Genomic DNA, 21,956 nt, shown 5'->3' on the forward strand with positions numbered 1-21,956 from the left:
TCCTTCTCTTTCCTTGTTTTTACTGAAGCAATTCACTACATCTATTTGTACTAATTGAGTATAAAATACAGGTAATTTTAAAATAGGATAAATTGTTCCACAGCTCTAGGGTAGATATGCAATTCACATTAAGTCAAAAAAATCTTAATGATAAAAATACTATCTTTAGGTCTGTATAGTAAAGTATGTCTTGTGGCCATATGGTCTAAGGTGCAAGCTTTGGGCTATGAGGTAGGGTGTGAGGCAAGTGCAGGCATGGTGCGAAATCACTGCAGATTGGTGGGGGGAAGGAGCAGACAGACACACACACACAATTTTATTATTAAATAATTAAAACAATTATTAAATAATCAAATTATTTTACAATTGATTGATTGATTGAGTTGAAGTTTTAAGTCCACTTTGTGCACAGTAAGGATAATCGGGACTGGACCTACAGTTTAAAGTGGGATTCGAACCACTATGTACCTCCACCGGGTATCGAAAATTATATTATAAAATACACAATATATTATATCGACTATCCATTTAAAATTTGATTGCAAATTGAAGACTTGAGTTTACTACTATGAACATGAACAATGATTTGCGTGGCTAAGGAGGGAGGGGCAAAAATTAAGAGGCATGAAGAAGGTAATAGTTTCCTATATTAAATTCACATCTAAATGCTATTACGTGTTTTATTTATGTATTTATGTACTTTGTGGTAGCTAACGAAAGGCAATGAGAAATGGAGAAGAAATAACAAGTTGGACTAATTTCTGGGTTCAGTGTCCTTAGAGATGAGGCTCTTTGTGTATGTTTTTGATATTATTCCAGTGAAGTAAATTCGATTCCCAAACTAATTTCATGTGTTTCTTGGAAGAACAAAAACTCCCCCCCTGGAAAAGTTTGGTGGGGGGGGATTTCAGGACAAGATCATTGGTGGGCGAATTCCCTCCTGTCCCCCCCCCCCCCCCGGGATTTCGCACCCTGAGTGCAGGTCTGAGTCTCCTTGCAGAATCATAACAACTTCTCCTGAGATTTCTATCTGTGTATGGGACTGGTAGCCACCCATCATTGTGAGAAAATTGGAGAGCTACGAATGAGTAGTGTAACCCATCACAGAAAGCCATTAGTGTTCACTGAAGGAAGACTGGACAAGTGCCGCTTGCATAATTTTTTCCAAAGTTCTACTAGAATATTTTCACGTATTTGTTGCTTTCTGCATGCTATATGAGAGGGCGAAGTGTTCTCGAAATCTGAAGTCATGCTGCCACTCCACTTAGAATGTGTTCGTGCTTCCTTTATGATTGCGCTTGTTTTTCGCCAAAGAGAAATGCAATTCTCTGATCATTTGCCCTTGCGTATGCTTCCAAACTACCCACTCGAGGTCTTACATTGTTTTCAACGTTTCGCTGGTAAGTTTACAGAGCACTCAGTTCAGTCGAAATGCAACGAGGCCATCGCTTCTGCCTTCCAGACACAACATGGCTGCAAGAGTTGCAAACTCTGCTCTATAGTTCATTTATGTTACTCGTGCATGGAATGGGCAGTGAAAAAAGACACTCGTATTGGCCTCTGATTGAAGCTCTGGCAGAGGATGGAAATTTTTCCATGTGTATAGACTGGAGAATAAATTAAGTATTTTCTTTAGATGAAGTTTCAGCAGTGATAGAACAATTGCAAATGCATTTACGTATTTCATCAGTTGAATCATTAATATTTTTTGTGCTCAAAGTGGAAATTCCTAGGTCCCAGGATGTTTGTTTGAGCCTTGGGAAAAGACAGAGTGCTTTATGTAATTTATCCTAGCTGCGGGAATGGTACCCCTTATTTCGAATACTATAGTCAATGTATATATTTAAGTTGACCTGTACCTACAATATGAAAAATAAAAATTTTAATCTGAAATCGATTATTATGTAATAAAACAGGAATATGCACTACACAACTCATAAGGATTCTTAGGTGCTTTTAAATCATTTGTATTGCAAATGTATTATAATATCATAATGGTAACTGTGAAATAGAATCATATTCAGTCACGTGTCTCATCCCAAATGTCACTGCAAGTGTGTGTATATATGTGGTGGCAAGGGGGGGCAAATGTCCCGCCTTATCATGAACGTCCGCATATTTTTTCCGTGGAGGGACAATCAAGGTATTTTTCCATGGGGCATATTACCTGGATAATAGTGTTGCCCCCTCAAAAAACACCTCTTGAATTTGAAATTATTGCATTCCTGCATCCCCATTGTAATAATTAATGTAAATTATTATGACTGAAATCAAATTATACATGCAAAAATGTACTTTTAGGTTGACATTCATTTTATAAGGGGGGAGATGTGACCATCCTTGCCCCCCTTCAGACATCCATGCCTTTATATTATTATATTTTCACCTAGAAATTTAGGATGGAGGAAACTTATTGCCATTATTAAACGATATTATACTCTTAATGGAAATGAAGTATTTTCAAGCCGATGAAAGTTCAAAGCATCTACGAGGAAGGGGTTGTAGTGTGCAACCACAGGGGGTCAGGGGGTATTGGCCCCCAACCTTGGATGGAAATCAATTTTAGGCAGGCAAACATGGAAGTAAAAGAAAGCAAGACTAGCAGAATCTAAGAGTAGCAAGATGGAATTAGTTTTCACGTCTTTCTTGCATTATTTCTTTCAGATGACCAAGAGCACCTGCAGGGGGCACAGAGCTGCAATTGCCCCCTTGATTTCAAATTTTATACAAATAAAAGTAGATTTCGTAAAATTTTCTTGCTCACTTCTCTCACAATATCTGCTTTTCTTGCAGTCTTGTCAAGTTCAGAGCCATAGCTAGGAGTTAGCCCTGGACACCAAATGATCTAAATAAAAGAAATTGTACAAGAGAATGCCATGGCGCTCCATGAAAATTTTTACGCCATATTAAATCAATATTGTTTTCACTTTTCAAAAATTTAGATCTGAAAATTTTCTTGCTCGCTTCGCTCACAATTTGTTGTCTGTGTAAATTACCAGGGAGAGAAGTACTGCTGCTAAACAGTTTCCTCTTAAATGCATGAACAATTGTTTGGAGGAAGAGGAGTGTGCGCATTGAGAGACAATTATGATTTTTGCTCTTGGTTTGTTATGGAGCGGATGAATTGATTATGTACGTATGTATATTTTATATACATATATACATGTGTGTCTGTGTGTGGGGGGTCTTCCCAATGGTGCAGTGGCAGCATCATTGCCTTGTAATCAAGCGATCCCGGGTTCGATATCTGGTGGAAGCACGCAGTGGTTCGGGTCCCACTTTAAACTGTAGGTCCAGTCCTGATTAGCCTTTCTGTGCATAAAGTGGATTTAAAACAACAAATGAATCAATCAATCAATGTGTGTGGGGAGGTCTATATATACACACACCCATCAGTGCAATAAAACTTAAACTTTATCAAGGTTTTTGTCCCCATCCCCCTAATCAGAGGGTCTGCACGCCTATGCTAGTGTAACATAATGTGCTCTAAGTAAATATGCAGTACTTAATCTTGCTTTTGAATTGCATTCTTGCCATCTTAGTTTTACTGTACAGAATTTAAAACTACACTATGTGGAAGAAAGTCATTGGACACCACATGTCAGCGGATACCATCAGTTTTCTTGCAATCAGTAGGACGTTGGTCCGCCTTTGGCAGTGATAACAGCAGCTACACATTGCGTTTCACTGGCCACAAGGTCGTGTAGTACACCGAGATATTCCGAGTGGGATATTCCGCCAATCCTCCTGCAGTACAGTCACCAACCCTGGAAGTGTAGAAGGGCGATGCGATCGCGACCTCAATTTGCGCTCCAGTTCGTCCCATAGATGTTCAATAGGGTTGAGGTCAGGGCTCTGAGCAGGCCAATCCAGTCAGGTGACATTATTTTCTGCATACCTCTCCGTGGTAGCCCTGGAAACATGACAAGTCGAATTATCATCCTGGAACACATATTCTTCGTTTTCATGGAAACGCTACAACTTGGGGAGCATGGTGTTGTCGAGAATATCTTGGTAGGATGCAGACGTCATGTGGCCATACACCGGTACCAGTGGACTCATGCCATGCCAGCTGAAACAACCCCAGAACATGATGCCCCCACCACCATATTTCACTGTGGCCACTACACACTCAGGTAACAGACGTTCTCTGGGTAATCGCCATACCCACACTCTCCCATCTGTTGGAAACAGTGTGAAGCGTGATTCATCGCTCCATAGGACCTTCTGCCATTGCAACACTGTCCAGTTTCTCTGCTCTTTACACCAGCGTAGTCTATACCATTGATTGTTTTTTGTTATCAGGGATTTGTGGGCAGCGGCTCGACCATGATAACTCAGCGCATGGGCCTCCTTGTGAAGTGTCTTGGTCGAAACAGTCAAATTGGTCGCACTTTGAAACTCTTCCGTATCGAATGCATCAGACGAGTCCTGTTTTTCCGAATCTCCCTCTTCAGCACTCTCCTGTCCCAGTCGTCCAATTTCGTGGGTCTTCCACTTCGTGGTGTATTGCTGCAGCGTCCCTTTTCCTTCCACTTCTTGATGACAAAGGCTACAGTTGATTTAGAGACCTGTCGGACATCAGCTATGCTACGTATACTCATGCCTCTTATGGAGCAGCCTACTATGATCCCTCTTTCAAACATGCTGAGCTTTTTGCTGTTCGTCATTTTAACAGCGATTGATCTGAGAAGCTTCCTGCTGCCGTATATATACCCATCTGTACTCTCTTTTCCATGAGGAGTTCGTTTCAGAGTTGAAATCTGGGTGTCCAATGACTTTCTTCCACATAGTGTATGAGGGGCTTTCAAACTAAAATGATGAGCAACACTTGTTACTTGAAACAAACCTATAGAAATGAGTGCAACCCTTTCATACTGAAGTAACATAACTAACTCCACATGTATATTGTAGCTTACATATCACTTGAAGTGATATGCATCAATAGGATGCATCGATATGTTGGTCACACATACCCATTGGTGTGCCCACGATTTTCAAAAGGAAAGGGTTATGTATACTTTCTTTAGTAGTCAGCACTCATTTTGCCATTTTTTCCTGCCTGTACCTTTATTTTTTATTAACACTGAGCCAAACCCCTTTGAGCATTCCACTGAATGTACATTGCAGTGCATGTGTTACTTCGGTCTGAAAGCACATTTACAATCAGGGTGATATCGGAATGCCTTCCTCTGTTTGCTAAATTTTGACTCTTGGGAGAAATTACATGTATATAATATTCTGATGCTTCAAGGATATTGTATAAATATCTGGAATCACTACAATACTGTAACTGATACTGTACTGATTTTTTTTTAAAATAACCCACAGTTTACAATTGAAATATTTCTGAAAATAGACAGTGAAATTTCTTGCATTTCTTTTCCTACAGAATGCAGAGAATATGCAGAGCAGGTTACAGAAACAGTTGAAGCTCTACCACTGGTACCAAACCCAGAGCCAGTTTCATTTAATGTTGAAAAGTGTGACTACTCCGGTCTACCACTTATTGTTGGAGGAGAAAAAACTATGGTTGGAGAGTTTCCTCACATGGCAAGTTTTATTTTCAGATATTACTAACATGAGTATAGTTGTGTGTTGTTAAGTTTGAAAATTTTATACTTTGTGTGCAAGTTGAACTATTTTGACAAAAAATAATTCAGTTAGGAAGCCTAAACAATATAAATATATGTGTGTGTAAAATTTTAATTATGTTTATCTGATATATTTACTATTTATTCAGCTGCAATTTTTGATGCATGAAATCTGCATGAAGTAAATTTTTTTCATGGACTTCTAGCTTTACTTTTCATCCATAATTGGTCAAAAAATATTCATAGAGTGACCATACGTCCTGTTTTCAATGGGATAGTCCCGTTTAGGAGACGTGTTCTGGTTGTCCCATATATATATTTTAAAAATCCTCAATATATCCCGTTTTATAAAAATGTAGAAGTTAGCTCGAAAATTAAATCTAAATTGGAGACTTTTCATGCTGAAAGAAAGTGGATGGAATTTTTGAACTAGTGTCATGGAAACACTGTTTCAAGTTATTCATAGAAATTTGTTATTTTTTATATTTCAAGTCTCTTTTCTGCCACTTTTGGCTAATTACGCATAACAATCCAAATGCTACAATTTCGTCGAGAAGATTCGAGCAGGCAGCAGTTTACTGTTTAAGTTAGCTTTCAGTTTAAGTTGCGGTTTTCATTGTTTTGTGTGTGTTCCGTTGTTTGTAGAGCAGTGAATAAATATGACAAAGAAGCATACATATAGTTTCAATGCGTGCCTGCATGAAGAATTTAAATTCCTGAGTCTCGACCCAAAAATCAAAAGACAATTCCTAATGAAATATTGAATTCTAATATATTTTCTAATTCAGAGAACGTAACAAAACTGTACGATCAGTAGCAATTTTCAAGAGGAATCGTAACACAACTTCGAAAAGACTGAAAAAGAATAAATAAATTAGATTTGCTTGTCCCGTTTTTGGGTCAACATATTACGGTCACCCACAGGCGTGCAGATAGGGGGCAAGGGGGGGGGGCGATTGCCCCTCCTAATACTCTCACTTAAATATTTAGTTTAGAGAAATCAATTGGTTCATATAAATCGTTTACATATTTTTTCTTTATAATGATTACCATCTAATTTCCTTCAATTATGAATTAATTATCAAATTATAACTCAAATATAACCTCAAGCCTTTAACTTGAATATATAAATCATTGTTAACACCTCATCTCTAAAGGATCGCCAAAGTCTTCTATTTCTTTCATTTTCACTGCCAGTTCTATTTCCTTGGTCACTATGGTTACTTACCTCTATTAGTATTATTCTCTCCTCTTGGATTATAAGTTTGATTTCTATTATTATTATTATAATAATATCTTTGTTGGAATAAATTATTCCTTCTGTCTCCACCTCTTCTATCATCTCGGTGGTTAGTCGGAGAATTTACTAATTGACTTTGCCTCACTCGAGGTTGTCTACCCTCTTCAGATCTGAATGTTTCATTCCTGTTAAAGTCAAGTTGTTCAGAAGCTTCGTATCGACTAAGAAATGAGGTTAGTTGATCCACAGTTTTCGGATTTCTGATTAATACTAACTGTCTAATCTTGATAGGTAGTTGACTAATAATCAGATTCAGAACTTCCTCTTGATTGACATTCTCTACCAAATTACAATAGGTGCCATAAATTTCCCATGAGTATTCTTCTAGGGACATTCCTAATGAATGATAGTATCTCTTATTTTGTAGGTTATGCATTTCACGTTGTTTACCCTTGGTGGTGGGCTGAACAGAAGTGTTCGAATGATTTTCACTTACGTTCGTTAGCTATATACCATGACTTAGCTTTGCCGGTCATAAGAGTACGTAATAATTTCAGCCTGTATGTTGGTGGAATATTCATCATGTCCATATAACTGCATAAATCTTCAATATATCTTTCTGCCGAAACTGTAATTATCTCACCAGAAAACTTGGCCAAAAAATTTACATCAGACATACGGAAATTTCTTTTTATTGTATCGGAAGGTTTCTTCTTATCTAATTTTACTTGGTAGTTATGTTCCGAGTGACCACTAGAAGAGTTACGAGTTTGTCTCATCTGCTTGGATTTGTTTCTTGACTCAGAAGAGACTGATTGACAGGACGAACCACTATCTCTTTCTTTAAAACTTCTTTTGTGCTCCAGCCTTGGAATCGTAGGTACTTCTCTTCTCTCTCTTCCTCTTTGGCTATCTATTTGCACGGTTAGTTGTCCAAATTTTAAACTTAGAGATTCGATTTTTTCATTTGTTTTGTGAAATTGCCAATGTACTTCTTTCATTTTGTCTTCTACCTCCATTTTCCTTAATTCCTTTTCTTCTCCTATTTGTGCTTGGATTTTGTTGGTTTCTACAGTTAATTTACAGATCAGATCAACTAATTCTTCATCCTATGGCTTCCCTAAGCCTCATCTCCCTTTCCATCTCTTTCTCTACTTTATCATAGTCCTCTTTCCTTTGTTCTTTTACCTCCTTTCGAAGTTCTTGTCCAAATTTAACCAATTCAGTTTGTGTTTCCTTACGGCTATCCTCTATAAGAAATTTTAATTCCATCTTTATTTTCCTTGCATTCGGTTCTTATCATTTCTATCCATCCTTTCATCTCCAATTTCTCTTGCTCTTCTTTTTTCTTCTTCCTCAATTTTCTCTTTTGTTCCTTTCTCCTCTCTTTCTAATATTTTCCTTTCATCTTCCAATTTCTTTCTTCTTTTTTCTTCTTCCTCCAATTTCTCGTTATTTCTTCTTTCTTCTTCCTCCATTTTCTCTTTTGTTCATTTCTCCTCTCTTTCTAGTATTTTCCTTTCATCTTCCCATTTCTCTTTCTTCCTTTTTCCTTCCTCCAATTTACCTTTCTTTCTTTTTTCTTCTTCCTCCAGTTTCTCTTTCTTTCATGTAAGAAAAGCATGAACCAATTTGGCATCTGTGGGGATTCTCCCTTTTCCAAGCAAGTGTTACATTTGAAATCCATTCCTGCTGTTATAGGAGTCATTAACTCTGCGCATTCAGTATGAAACATTTTCTCGCATTCAATACATTTTATAATTTGATCTTTAGATTTACTTCTATCTGAACAACAAACTATGTCAGACATGGTGGATTTCTTAAGTTCACTTTTTTGAGTTTTCTTTGACATTATTTTTCCCAACTAAACTTATAAGTAGTATTATTACCCTTTTTTAAATACTAGATCAAGAAATTAAAATTAAAACTTATAATATTTATTTTGTCTTGGAACCCACAGATTTTAAGTAAAGTTACTTTTTAGTATTTATTTTGCACATTCACAAATTTGCCGTCAGAACGAACTTCTTCGTAGAGGCTTCAACTGTTCTGTTGCGTCCTCGCTCAATACAAGTTCTATAGATTTCTGCTACATCACACGTCTACTTCCTCGTCGTGCCAGCACACTGGTGTGTCAGATGACTGCGTCGATGATCTAGGGTTTGACTGTTTATTTTCCAAATTTCATACAGTTTGTAGTAGTAGGGATTGTCGAGTAAACCTTACTTTGAAGTTTAGAATTTACTAGATTTTTGGTTTGGAATTTTTTACATTCAGCCAAATCAGGGAATGAAAAGTAACCTGTTCACACAGGTTGTCTTCTTCCTATTCAACACAGGAAGAGTTAAAACCTCAGACCTGTTAAATACAGATCTACTCCCTATTCAACACAGAAGAGTAGTCCCTATAGCCTGTTAAACACAGGTAAGCTTAGACCTATTAAACACAGGTCTTCTACTCCCTATTCAACACAAGTCTTCTACTCCCTATTCAACACAGAAGAGTAGTCCCTAAAGCCTGTTAAACACAGGTGATATACTTCCTATTAAACACAGGAAGTGTCAAGGTTATTAGAAGTATAGGTTGGGCCAATCCGTTGTTTACTTGTGATGACGAAACTACAGTAAGAGGTGAATTTATCCATGAAATGAATTCCAAATGTATGCGCTAGTGTTGCACTATGCAGATAGGAAACCATGCCAGAAACTGAACACACGAAATCGAGTACACAAATGAGCATTTCCACCCATTTACATTTTGTGGCTTCAAACAAATTGAAAATAAATATCGATGGGTACTTATTGTTATGCAGGACAGAATATTATTGATCGGAACGGTAATTTTTTTTAAATCCGGACATTCGGGATGGGAAATATCGCAATTTCTCGACTAGTCGTGAAATTTTCGGAAAGGGAAATTTCCCAAGGCTCTGGAAATCTCAAATTCTACACGTCATTTTCACCTTAAGTGATTCTCTTTGCATTTCTGGAATGAAAACTAACAATTTCCAAAAGTTCCAGACACTTGCAATGTAGAAAACGTTAAGAATTAATACCGTTTTAAAATGACCATTCAGTCGGGATCCAAAAAAATAGGAAGTCATTTGCTGAAGTCTGGATCGGGATGGAATTTTTCTTTCCGATCCCGATTTTCGAGAAACCGCACACCACTTGTTATTATTATTTATTTTAGTTCAGCACAAGATACACCTTCCAAATACGTTGAACATAATATACTTTGCATACCAGCATTTATGTACGCTATATTTACACTAGGCTATGCACTTGTATTTTTTTCTTCAGTGCACATGTTTCCGCGAATATATCAAAGTCTGCCTAACATGAAATGTAATACTGTTCAACATTGCTTTCACGCAAACTTGGCATGAAGTAATATTTCATTCTCTCAGGCAGTGGCGTGTCCAAGGGGGAGTTGGTGGGTGTTATAACCCCCCCCCCCCTTTGGCCCAGTATTCCTAAAAAAAATGTCAAATGTAGGAAAAGATGGCAAAATGAGGGATGACTACCAAAAATAGTGTACGTAACCCCTCCTTTTCGAAAATCCTGGGCATGCCACTGCAGTCTCAGGTTAACATGCAAGGGCACATTTCTTCCACCTTTCGATGTGTAGTCTTTAATTTCTGCAGTAGAAACCAAGTGTGGCTTCTTACCGATGTGTAAAATGATTAATACTACAACTTCCGTGTCTGTATTTTATAAGCACAAAATATACACAAAGTTTTGTTCAAAGCTAAGTTGCGTTACTGCGAAGCCGTAATTAGATTTTGAACAGCTGTAGTAGTTTAGCTTAATGGTTTAATTTTTGCTTTGTAACTTGGCCATAAGGTAGAATTCAGTTGCAGAAGTATTGTATTTTTTAGTATCGCTTATACGTTCTATGAAATAAATATTACTGTGTCTGTAATGGTCTTACATAGTAGTATATATTTTTAAGAATACTTCAGTGAATTGAATACGTTGCCACAAATATTTAAAATACTATTACTAATTTGTATAATAAATTTTAAACTTCTGCTCTATAGAATCCTTAAAAATATCACCAGTATTTTTTTCATATAATCAAAAGAACATCACGTTATGAATCTCCTACCTGTGATTGCAGAGTAATCAAACAAATGCCAAATTATCTATTCTTCCATTGCCCGTTAAGGAACAAACACAGACACACCCTTTCTAAAAGACTACACAGAGCCAAGATACCATTTCCTGTATCCATACCCTCCCTGTTATTGTCTCCCTCCCCTCGTACAATGTGGGTATTATATAGTTTTGCCCGCCAGAGTGGTATTTAATTTTAACATTTGTGTGTATATGCAAGTTTGTGATCAGTGTTACAGTTCAGTGAAGTGAACTGCAATATCTACACGACCACAACTACTACTACTACGAATTCGATTCTATGGTACTCCTCCACAGTTACCATTTCTTTTGTTATTGGTGTACAATTCTCTCTCATTTTTCCCTACATATTCACATAAAGCAATAAAAATACAAACTGCTAATTTTCATTCTATTTTGGTTATTTATTAAACTGTACGTGTTTGCATTTATATTTGATAAATTTACTTTGATCTTCCGGCCATTTAAGTCAATTGAGATGATGAAGAAGTGATAAAATAGATGAATGACCAATCACAGTTCCCCTTACTTATAAGAGCAATCACGAGAAAAATAACCTTCGTCGAAAAGTCCCCGCGCACCTTCCTACTCTTCCGTTCAACCCTGGCTATAAGAGAGCATGCTCTACTCTCCCCCTCCCCTCCACACTGGAGTATGGTGCACAGGAGTCGCGAGTCTGCGCAGGTTTCTTTGCTTGTGGTTCCACTATAATAGTAATATAAAAATGTACACTCACCTCACTTAGTTCTCCGGTAGTTTGTTTCTTTATATATCATATTTGGAGAAGATACAATTTAATCTATAGGTGTACACTGTATATAACACACCTTATTACTGACTTCCTTGACCCTGGATGTACAGGGACAAGGAAAACAAAGAAATGAGCATAATTTTCTCTTCAGAGATGTTGAACCTAAACCAAAAAGAACACAAATAATGAACTCGACCATGCAAATTGATGAGATTTAGTAAATCATTTGATGAAGTGAACTAATTCTGAGTGGACTAATCGCAAAGGACATAATCAGCTATGATCCTATTACTTCTTCATGGTAGGTGTCGTAAAGTTCCCGCCCAACCATTTGACGGCGTTAGTGGCTATCGTATCTCCTTTTCCACAGCCCCACAAACCCATATAAATTGGCGCCACTGTACACAGTCTTCATAAATTGCTAACGGAATTTTTGTATGTAGCTATTCTGTGGTAAACCTAGTTTAAATCACCTGAAACACCATAAGTACAATATAGTTTACAAGTGGATTGGAAATAATGATCCCTGGTCAAGATGTGTCATTCATTACCAGAGATTTGATGTTTCAAACCAGGAAGGGAGAGCGGGAAAATCCCTCCTATTGCTCCTTCATATTGCACCCTGCATTAAAATGAATAGATGCATTTTTGTTCACTACTTTCAAGTGACAAACTTCTGATTTTCCATTCCATCACATTCGAAATGAGCCCACAACGAGGTCTAGTTTTTTTTATGTTTCAGAAGAATATGTTTTGAAAATAACCATAAATCCCAAGATGAAAAATGTTTGTGCTTCACTGAACACACCTATGCACCATCCAAGTTCATAAGTTCAGCCCCCCATCCCCCTCCGCCCCGAAAAAATCCACTGCCTGTCCAGAAAGTGGAAATGGCAGAAGATGATTGTCCACAACTTTACTTCTCTTGTACTGAATTCAGTCACTCATTATACTTCATTCTTAGTGTAATCTGTATCTGTCTTAGTCCGTATCATCAATTTTCTTCTTATTTTTTTAGGTTACTTTTCTTGTGTGGTGGGTTATATTCAGCTTCGGTTTTTACCAGAAACTGAGCAATTCCAATTGCATTGATATTTTTCCTAATGTCATCAAAAGCTCTCTTAGCAGCGATGTGTGCGAATCTTGATGGCCCGGAAACAATTCAATTTATCATCTTTAAAACCAATACTTTTAAATGCCATCTTTTCCTTTACATCCATTAGGAACATCTCCTATCCTCTACATCCATAACTTTGGACAAAGAAGTTTGTTTACTTAAATGAATAAAGACTAATTACATGGTAAAATGCATATTAACTTTTAAATTTGGTTTTACTGTTTACAAGTTTGGATTGATCGTATTACTATCTGTGAGGATATGGCATAGGAAAGAGGAGTTCACAGGATTCTTGTTGGGAAACCTGATGATAAGAGACCTATAGGAAGGCCAAGACGAAGATGGAGGGACAACGTTGAGATGGACCTAAAGGAAATTGGTAGAGATGGAAAAGAGTATTTAGATCTTGCTCATGATAGGGACAGATGGAAGACCTGTGTTGCTGCAGCCATGAACCTTCAGGTTTTAGAAGGCTAGAGAGTTAGTTAATTAGTTAGAGGATATGGCATTCCTGACCTTTGTTTTGTTTTGTTTCTCTGTGCAAATTTACTGCTTCTGTAAGTTAATTATGACAATGAGAATGCATGTACAAATGGTAAGAATAAAAGTACAAAAAAAATCCAATTTTTAAGCCCAGAGTTGAATGTGGAACCTACAGTTTAAAAATATAAACAATTGTAAACAATCAGGTTGATTTGAAATGTTAAAAAAAATGTTATTATTAGCTCAATTTCAATTCGTGAATCTGAGTTAAGATGACACAATAGATAGAATCATCACCATTATCATTAGTTGTATTTCATTAATCTCTCACAGGCTGGCAAGCAAAGTTTCACCTTCCTTTTCCAGATGTATCAAGCTTCCATCTGTTGTATCCACATTCCTCATAACTGTATCTATCCACATCATTCTTGTTTTCTTTTCTAGAGTCATAATTATATCACTTTCGTGGGTAAGAATTCTTTGTGTTCCCATATTTTATTTGTGTATCTTTATATTATATGTATACCTTTTTACCATGTTCCTTGTGTCTTCGTTTCTGAGTACATATTTTTTGTTCCCCTCCCCCATGCTTCTTGTAAACTTTATTGTAGCTGCTGATTTTCTACCTTCATCTCTTTTCAGTTCTACATGATATTTGACTACAATTGTATTGTTAATTATTTTCAGGCAGCCCTTGGTTATGTACAAGATGGACGTATATCCTGGTTGTGTGGTGGATCACTCATTAGTGAAAGATATGTGTTAACTGCTGCTCATTGTGCTTCGAGTTCACTGTAAGTATCTGTGGTTATTTAATGTATTTAGTATTTCAAATAGTTAAAGTGGTGGATTGGCAATGGCAGGGATATATGAAGTAGAATGTAGTGGATGTAGAAGCAAGTACATAGGAGAGACTGGGAGAAGCATCAACGAGAGAATTAAATAACATAGGAGAGACATTAAAGAGGAAGATCCCAGAACGGCATTGAGTGACCATATGTTGACATATGGACACAAGATCAAGAAATTACAAATGTAGGAGAAGAGGGAAAATGAAATTGAGAGAAAAGTAGCAGAGACAAAGCACGTACGCATAAACAGGGGAGAGAAAATAAACAAAAATGAAGGGGAAATTGGTATGAAATGGGTGGAACTGATAGAAAAAGCATGTGGAAAGTAAGTTAATTAAGTTTCCTGAGCCACCTTCAATTTTCTGCACAAAAATAAAAGATTTTAACTTGCCAGATGAGTTAAAGGAGAAAGAGAAGGTCAGTGCCACCAGAAGGAGGAGGAGAGGGAAGACAAGAAGAGTAGGTTACAGGATGGAGGGGAGGGGAGACACCTGCAAGGTGGAAAAATCAGTTTACCTAGGAGGAAATATGGACACACATTCATTCCTTAGAAGTGTAGAGTGACTAGCCACGTGAGGTTGTGTTTTGTATGTACGAGGGTGGTTTGAAAAGTTCTCGGAATGGAATAGAAAGAAACGACTTACAACAGTGATTTTTTTTTTTGATTTTTCAATGTAGTCTCCCTGTACACTAATGCACTTGGTCCAGCGATGTTCCAATGCCTTGATCCCATCTCGAAAATTAGATTCCTCCAGGCCTGTGAAATACGTGTCAACTTTGGCTATTAGTTCTTCCTTTGAAGAGAATCTCCGTCCACCGAGGGAACTTTTGGGTTTGGGGAAAAGATGGAAGTCTGAGGGAGCCAAATCAGGTGAATAAGGCGAATGTGGCAACAATTCGTAACCAAGTTCATGATTTTTGCCATGGCAACAACACTTGTGTGAGGGCACGCATTGTCCTGATGCAAGATGATTTTCTTTCTTGCCAAACCTGGCCTCTTTTCCCGTATCTTATGCTTTAGTTGGTCGAGGAGATTAGCGTAGTATTGTCCCGTAATTGTTTGACCAGTGGGAAGATAATCGATCAACATAATCCCTTTCGCATCCCAAAACACTGACGTCATTACCTTTCCAACCAACCCTATTGCCTTTGCTTTCTTTGGTGGTGGTGAATCAACATGTTTCCACTGCTTTGACTGTTGTTTTGTCTCTGGGGTATAGTAGTGGACCCACGTTTCATCTGTCGTCACAAACTGGCGCAAAAAATCTGTTTGGTTTCTCTTAAAACGAGTCAAACATTGTTCGGAAATGTCCACTCTGATGCGTTTATGGTCCTGTGTTAAAAGTCGTGGCACCCATCTTGCAGATAATTTTCTCATATCCAATTCAACTGTTAAAATGTGATACGCCCGTTCGGATGACATTCCTATAGCTTCAGCAATTTCATGCACTTTCAGTCGGCGATCCTCCATGACCAATTTATGCACTTTTTCAATAATTTCTGGGGTAGTAGCACATTTTGGGCGACCACTACGTGGATCATCTTCTAAGCTGTCCCGACCAAATTTAAACTCGTTTGTCCACTTTGCAACAGTTGAATATGAAGGAGCAGAGTCCCCCAGTGTGTTCAGAAAATCGGCATGAATTTCCTTTGCTTTCATACCTTTCTTTACGAAGTACTTAATCACCGCTCGAATCTCGATTTTTTCCATCTTCACAAAGCACTGCACGGGAACAACTACAAAGTGACGTCCGCACCACAGATCTCTATCCAGAACACTATCGCGCCACGTGTTTATTAATAAAGGATGGCCTATTACTATGTGGGAACCTCGTTGTCCTAGCACTGACATCTGGTGGTGATTTCAAGAACTTTTCAAACCACCCTCGTATATCTTAGTGTAGCTTGAGAAAGTTCTGAGAAACCAGAACGAAACGTCGCAGATAAAATAAAATAATAATCACTAAAACTAACTGTGTTAGATAATTTTGCATATATAAAAAGTGGTTATGCGAACCTTTAAGAAGAACATAGAAATACATATTGGGCAATATGCAGAAATTATTTTTATCCCTCACATCCTCGCGTTGCCTTCGTTGTGGCCTGACTAAATTAAAATTTTGTAAAAAAAAAAATAAGATTTTTTAACTTTCATCTATTCTTCTATTTTTTTAACAATATTCATGCAGCTAAGACTATACTGAAATAAATTAGCTATAATTTGTAACTAGCATTCATAGTTATGGAGATATAAATCTTTATTTCAAACCTTATGCCATACCAAACTGCCCGCTGAAAGCGCGATCGGCATTTAAGGGTCTACCTTTACTGGACACTAGCGCCTGCCAATAACAAGTTGAAATTTTGACACATATTACAGGAAGGTCTGATTATGTAGTATGTGGAATTTGGCTTGGGTATCACTTGTCCCTTTTGTGCTATGTCATTTAAAAAATCTGCCATTTTCCAGTGATTTTTCAATTTCTTACATATTCCGCCTCATATAATATGAATTGGGTGATAGATGTGGAGGCAACATAATATGTGCATACTGAGCCCACATCAGGGTTACTAGAAAAATTAATGCCAACTTCCTGGGTGGAGTACAGTTGTAACAGCAGGCACACAAAATATGCATTTTTTGGCATGCAAAGCTTTTTAATGCATATTTTGGAGTATTTCATATGCTAATGTAAACAAGCTGAGGGTATTTTGATACAATACGTGTCTTCCTTGGTTGGAGGTTTGTTTGGTGTGTAAACAAGCACCTATCATAGCATAATGCCAGTTTTTGATACCATCATTGCACTTGGTTGCTGCCAATGTATTCAACCATGTAGTGACTTCATCTTTGAGTTCATCAGCAAAGTGCTTTACTGAAAGAAAGTCTTTCAATTTTGAGAACAAGTAGTAATCACTTGGTGCCAAATCTGGTGGCACAAAGAACAATGGTTTAACATGAAATCCTGGTCAACCTGAATTGCTTCATCAGTCTTAGTCTTTAAGGCCTCTATCAATCACCACCAAGTATTAGAATATTCATTCACCAGGCATAGAGGTTTGGCATGTTGTAGGTTAAATCTCATTAGATGGAGGAAACTGGTATAAGTATGATAATTTTATATTGCATTCAGGATAATTTTTAAGATAGTTTTCTCCATAAAAAATACATGGGAATCTGAACGTATTCAATGATCCCTACTAGGACTGAACTGATATCCATAGGGATGCTGATACTCTTACCGATTCCCACCAATAGCAATACTGATGTTTGAAAATAGAACAACTGAAAGTTGTTCAAAATATTGATTAATATTAGTGGCTGAGTATTCCACTCCAATTATATGCATCAAAATATTCAAGAATTAATTACATGAGAATATTAAAATACTTGTTTTGGAATCACAAAATACATTTTTTCACACAATCTTGGTGCAAAATAAATGTAAACTTTGAATTTTGCATAACTTACAGGATAATTACACTCCACAAAAGTGTTGCATGGCATTTTTGCAGACAAGCAAATACCAAAATGCTGGAAACGTATCGGCTGATATTGGTAAATAAAATCCAACTGATACTTTCCAATACTGATACTGCTATTATTGCTATATTGGCAGATACCAATACGTATCAGACATCATACTTTGAATATTCTTGCATCATAAAAATAAAATACATAATCTAGGATTTTCAGTTCTTTCTCTTTACTCTGATGCAGTTCAACAATATTGAAAGAAAGGTGCAGCATATTTAAAGTGAAGCTATATACCTCCTACTGTTAATTCCCTGCAAGTGATCTAACTATGTGAATGTGATAGTATTGAAGGTAAGAAGATGACAGGATTTAATGTTAAAGCCTACATACTACACATACTACATATAAGCTGAACTAGCAATTTGATTGATTCTACTGCATATACTAGTATGCTCTCAGACAGTGGTGGTGATTGGATTCCAAAACTGGAGGGGAAGGCCAAGGTGCCAAAACTAGGGGGCCAAGAACAGTTTACTTTTCCTTTTGTAGATAGGGTTTAGCATATTACAGGGACAAAAGTGGCAAAAAGTTTGGGGGGAGGGGGCAACTGCCATCCCACGTGCCCCCCTAATTGCTGCCACTGCTCAGAAAATATCTGGATTTATATCTTACTAGATGTGGATTGATGGAGTTGAAGGCTGTTATTCTAATGGTAAACAAATCTGTACAAATTAAGATATGGCATTTGGAAGTTGAAAATCTCATAGAAAACATTTTTCTATGCTTGTTCATCATTTTGAATCATTTTTCGTACACCTGCCAAGGTGTATTCAACATTTAATACTTTCACACAGATATCTCAAGCTGGTTTCATTTTTGAGAGTAGGAAAGACTCTTGTATAAACCTTAATGAATTCATTTCAGGGGTCCACCTCAAGTAGTCCGTCTTGGCGAACACAATCTAAAGAGGGATGATGATGGAGCACGTCCAGTTGATTATGAAATAGAGCAAATAATTAAGCATCCAGACTACAGGCCCACAGCCAAGTATAATGACATTGCTGTCCTTAAACTGAATAGGCCTGTACGCTTCAGCAAATTCATCCGTCCAGCCTGCCTGTATTCAAGGAACACATATCCAGGCAACAAAACAGTGGCCACTGGATGGGGGAGAATAGATTATGGTAAGAAGATATATTTGTCTATTTAGTTGAAACATAAAATTTATCATCAAGGTATTGATACATATTTTTTAAAAGTTCTTTAAGTACATCAGTTTATGAGCAAATGACTGATAGAGTAAAGAAATTCCACAAGTACCAGGTCTTAAACCCAGATCTCCGAAATACAGTGCTCGAAGTGGAAATTTCTAGATCGGGAGATGCTTGGCTGAGTTTTGGAATACATTGCTACTTTATTTGGTACACATAGGAAATGTATGTTTGAGGTATCACTCGGCTCAACCACTGAGTCAACTGAATGTTATGGTAACAAATAATTATTTATTACTGCTGTGGTATTACTCAGCAGTTAGAGAGGTTGGACAGGTATATGTAGACGCAAAAGTATAAAATTATGATCGATTTGCCGGGATTTGATGTTTTAAGTCCACTTTATGCACAGTAAGGCTAATAGGGACTGGACCTACAGTTTAAAGTGGGATCCGAACCACTTGTGCCTCCACCGGGTATCGAACCCGGGACCCCTCGATTACAAGGCAATGACGCTACCACTGCGCCATGTGGGAGGCCCTAATTATGATCGAGGAAGCCAGATAAAAGAAGCAACAAACAATATAATTTGATGGTTCCTTGCTTCACGAGTTCATAAAATTTTGATAATATAGCAATTGCAAACCTTCATAAAAAGAAACCCTACTAACTTTAATATAAATTGGAAGAAAATATCAAACAAAGGTCAAATATCAAAATTGATAATGAGAATTGTGTGCAGAAATGTTGAACGTGGTTATTGAATTTTATGAAGCTTATTTTCTTGTGTATATTTTTTTTTGTAGCTGAAAATCCAAGTGATGTTTTGCTAAAAGTCACTCTTTCAATTATTGATAATGACATTTGCAATGGTTTGTACAAAGCTGATAGCACAACAAACAAGCTTTCCAGAGGTATTGTATCTTCTATGATGTGTGCTGGAGAGCTTCGAGGAGGGAAAGATACTTGTCAGGTGAGTATCAAATTACAGTATGGGACATTGTATGACATTAGATCTAATCTCTAAAGCTTGAGTGGATTGTGTGTAGTAGAACGATTTCAAATAAAATCCGAATCCCAGTAAAAAAAAAAAAAAATATTTGTTAGTAGTAAATAATAGACATTTAACATACATATATATATTAGTAAGCATTGTACCTTGAAACAAATGTCTTGACCTTGAAAAACATATTTCACTGAAGTTGAAACATAAACAAATAAAGTTCCTTACTTTCATAGTGGTATGGAATCAATTATTTACCATCATGCCTGGGTATCATAACTTGATCTAGTAACATCCTGTATTATCTGGGAAAATACACAAAATTTTGTATTCATATCTATGAATTATGTCCCGTACAAAGGCCGTGCAGTCTAAGGTGCAAGCTTTGGTCCCCATCTATGAGACACATACAGGTTCAAACCTCTTGTGGAAAGCATAAATTTTCTCCTGAGAATTCATCCTGTGTATGGGACTGGTGGCCACCCACCATTGTGAGGAAATTGGGGAGCTAAGAATGAGTAGCACAACCTGGCCATAGAAAACCTACATTAACCTCATATCATCCCATAACTGGTTGAATGATCTACCACCTCTGATGGGAGTGAGACCAGCAATTAGTAGGCAGGCAATGGCCCTCATAGGCTGTTATGCCACAGGTTATTATTATTATGTATGAATTACCTCGGGGATCGTCTATTGTCACATAATAATTCAAATATGATTTTCAGTTGAAGACACTTTGCTATACATAAATTGTTCCTCTATAATTGTTCCTTCGGCAAAAGAGCCTGCACGTCATCATCCTGCATGGAGTGGAGGGGCAGAGTGGAGCAGCTTTCTTATGGCCTGATTTGAACTGATGGAAGGGAAGGTGCAGGAAGACTTTTGGCCGAAGGTTCTTTTCCTTGTGGTCGCTCTATACTAGCTTTATTTTATGTAAACATTGAAATATGTACATGCTATTGTCACTTTATCTGTTTTATCTGTTTGTGTGGAAATATTTTTTCTAAAATTTAATGAACACATATGGAAGAACATACTAAAATAGCACATCGATTTTTCAAGAGATAATTTGAGGCATTGCGGATATTAAGGGCAAACTTGACAAAGTTTTTTATTGTTGTATCATATACATTGAAAAGTGTAGGATCTCATGCAATGTGTGACATGAGTCTGCCTCGCCTCTAATACTCTTTTGTCCATAATGTCTGCAATGACTCATTTAATATCTTTGTAATGAGATGCAAGACACCTGTTCAGTTCACTAGATGTTAAACTTCTGTGGAAAACTTCTGAAAGTGTGCATTAAAATGCATTAAACCCATTCTAAAACATCAGGGAGCACAGTTAAAATTCACTTTCCCTCCCTCCCTCCCCCTCACAGGTACACATGCACACTAGCCCTCCATGGATTACTTCCATTTACGGTAGTAAATTGATGACAATGTTGATGCGTTTGAAAATGAAGTGATCACTTACTTTCAGTTCACAATAGTCAAACTTCAAATATATTGGGGGGGGGGGGGACAAGACTGGCATAAACGATATTTTACACGTATAATATCTGCCAGTCTTGGGACATTTTGAAGGACCGGGTGTGCCTTTGCCAATATTGCCATTGTTTCCACTGTAAAATATTAAATGCATCATGAACAGTTTTCTAAGTGAAACTTTGTAAATCTACAAAACAATGTGCTACTAATGAATGCAACCAGGAATTAAAATCCACTTTTCTTTCACCTGATATTCTATAATTGGAGTTGGTGTACTTTCTTGTTATTTAGCATTCCCCTTCTGATACTTTTAGTTAATTACAATAAGATGAAAGTACTGAAGGGACATTCAAATGATAAAAAAATATTTTAAAAATATCTCCTATCTCTTTCCTAGGGAAAGAAAGGAAGGAAGACCAGAAGGGCTGATATTTAAAAGAAAAATGTGAATGAAATAGAAAAATTCACCAGACGTTGGAAATCATTAAATTTTTGTGGTCGCATCTCCAGACAGTGATAAAAGGCAGCTGAAAGAGAAGTTGCATGTTCAAACTGCAAGGCTGCCAGGTCCAGAGCAAAGTTAAAGTTGGAATGAA

General features: G+C 37.1%; 1 protein-coding gene across 1 annotated transcript in view; it reads left to right on the forward strand.

Annotated features, from left to right (window-relative positions):
- LOC146004258 (serine protease snk-like) overlaps positions 1–21,956 on the forward strand; it is a 40,626-nt gene that overhangs the window by 16,042 nt on the left and 2,628 nt on the right. Inside the window, exons 3-6 of the mRNA XM_083142953.1 lie at positions 5,393–5,557; positions 14,016–14,118; positions 18,578–18,837; positions 19,671–19,837. Of these exons, the coding sequence (XP_082999079.1) occupies positions 5,393–5,557; positions 14,016–14,118; positions 18,578–18,837; positions 19,671–19,837 (695 nt within the window). The remainder of the gene's footprint in view (positions 1–5,392; positions 5,558–14,015; positions 14,119–18,577; positions 18,838–19,670; positions 19,838–21,956) is intronic.

This window comes from Lepisma saccharinum, chromosome 1 (genome assembly GCF_977018435.1).
Source record: "Lepisma saccharinum chromosome 1, izLepSacc3.1, whole genome shotgun sequence".
NCBI lineage: Eukaryota > Metazoa > Arthropoda > Insecta > Zygentoma > Lepismatidae > Lepisma > Lepisma saccharinum.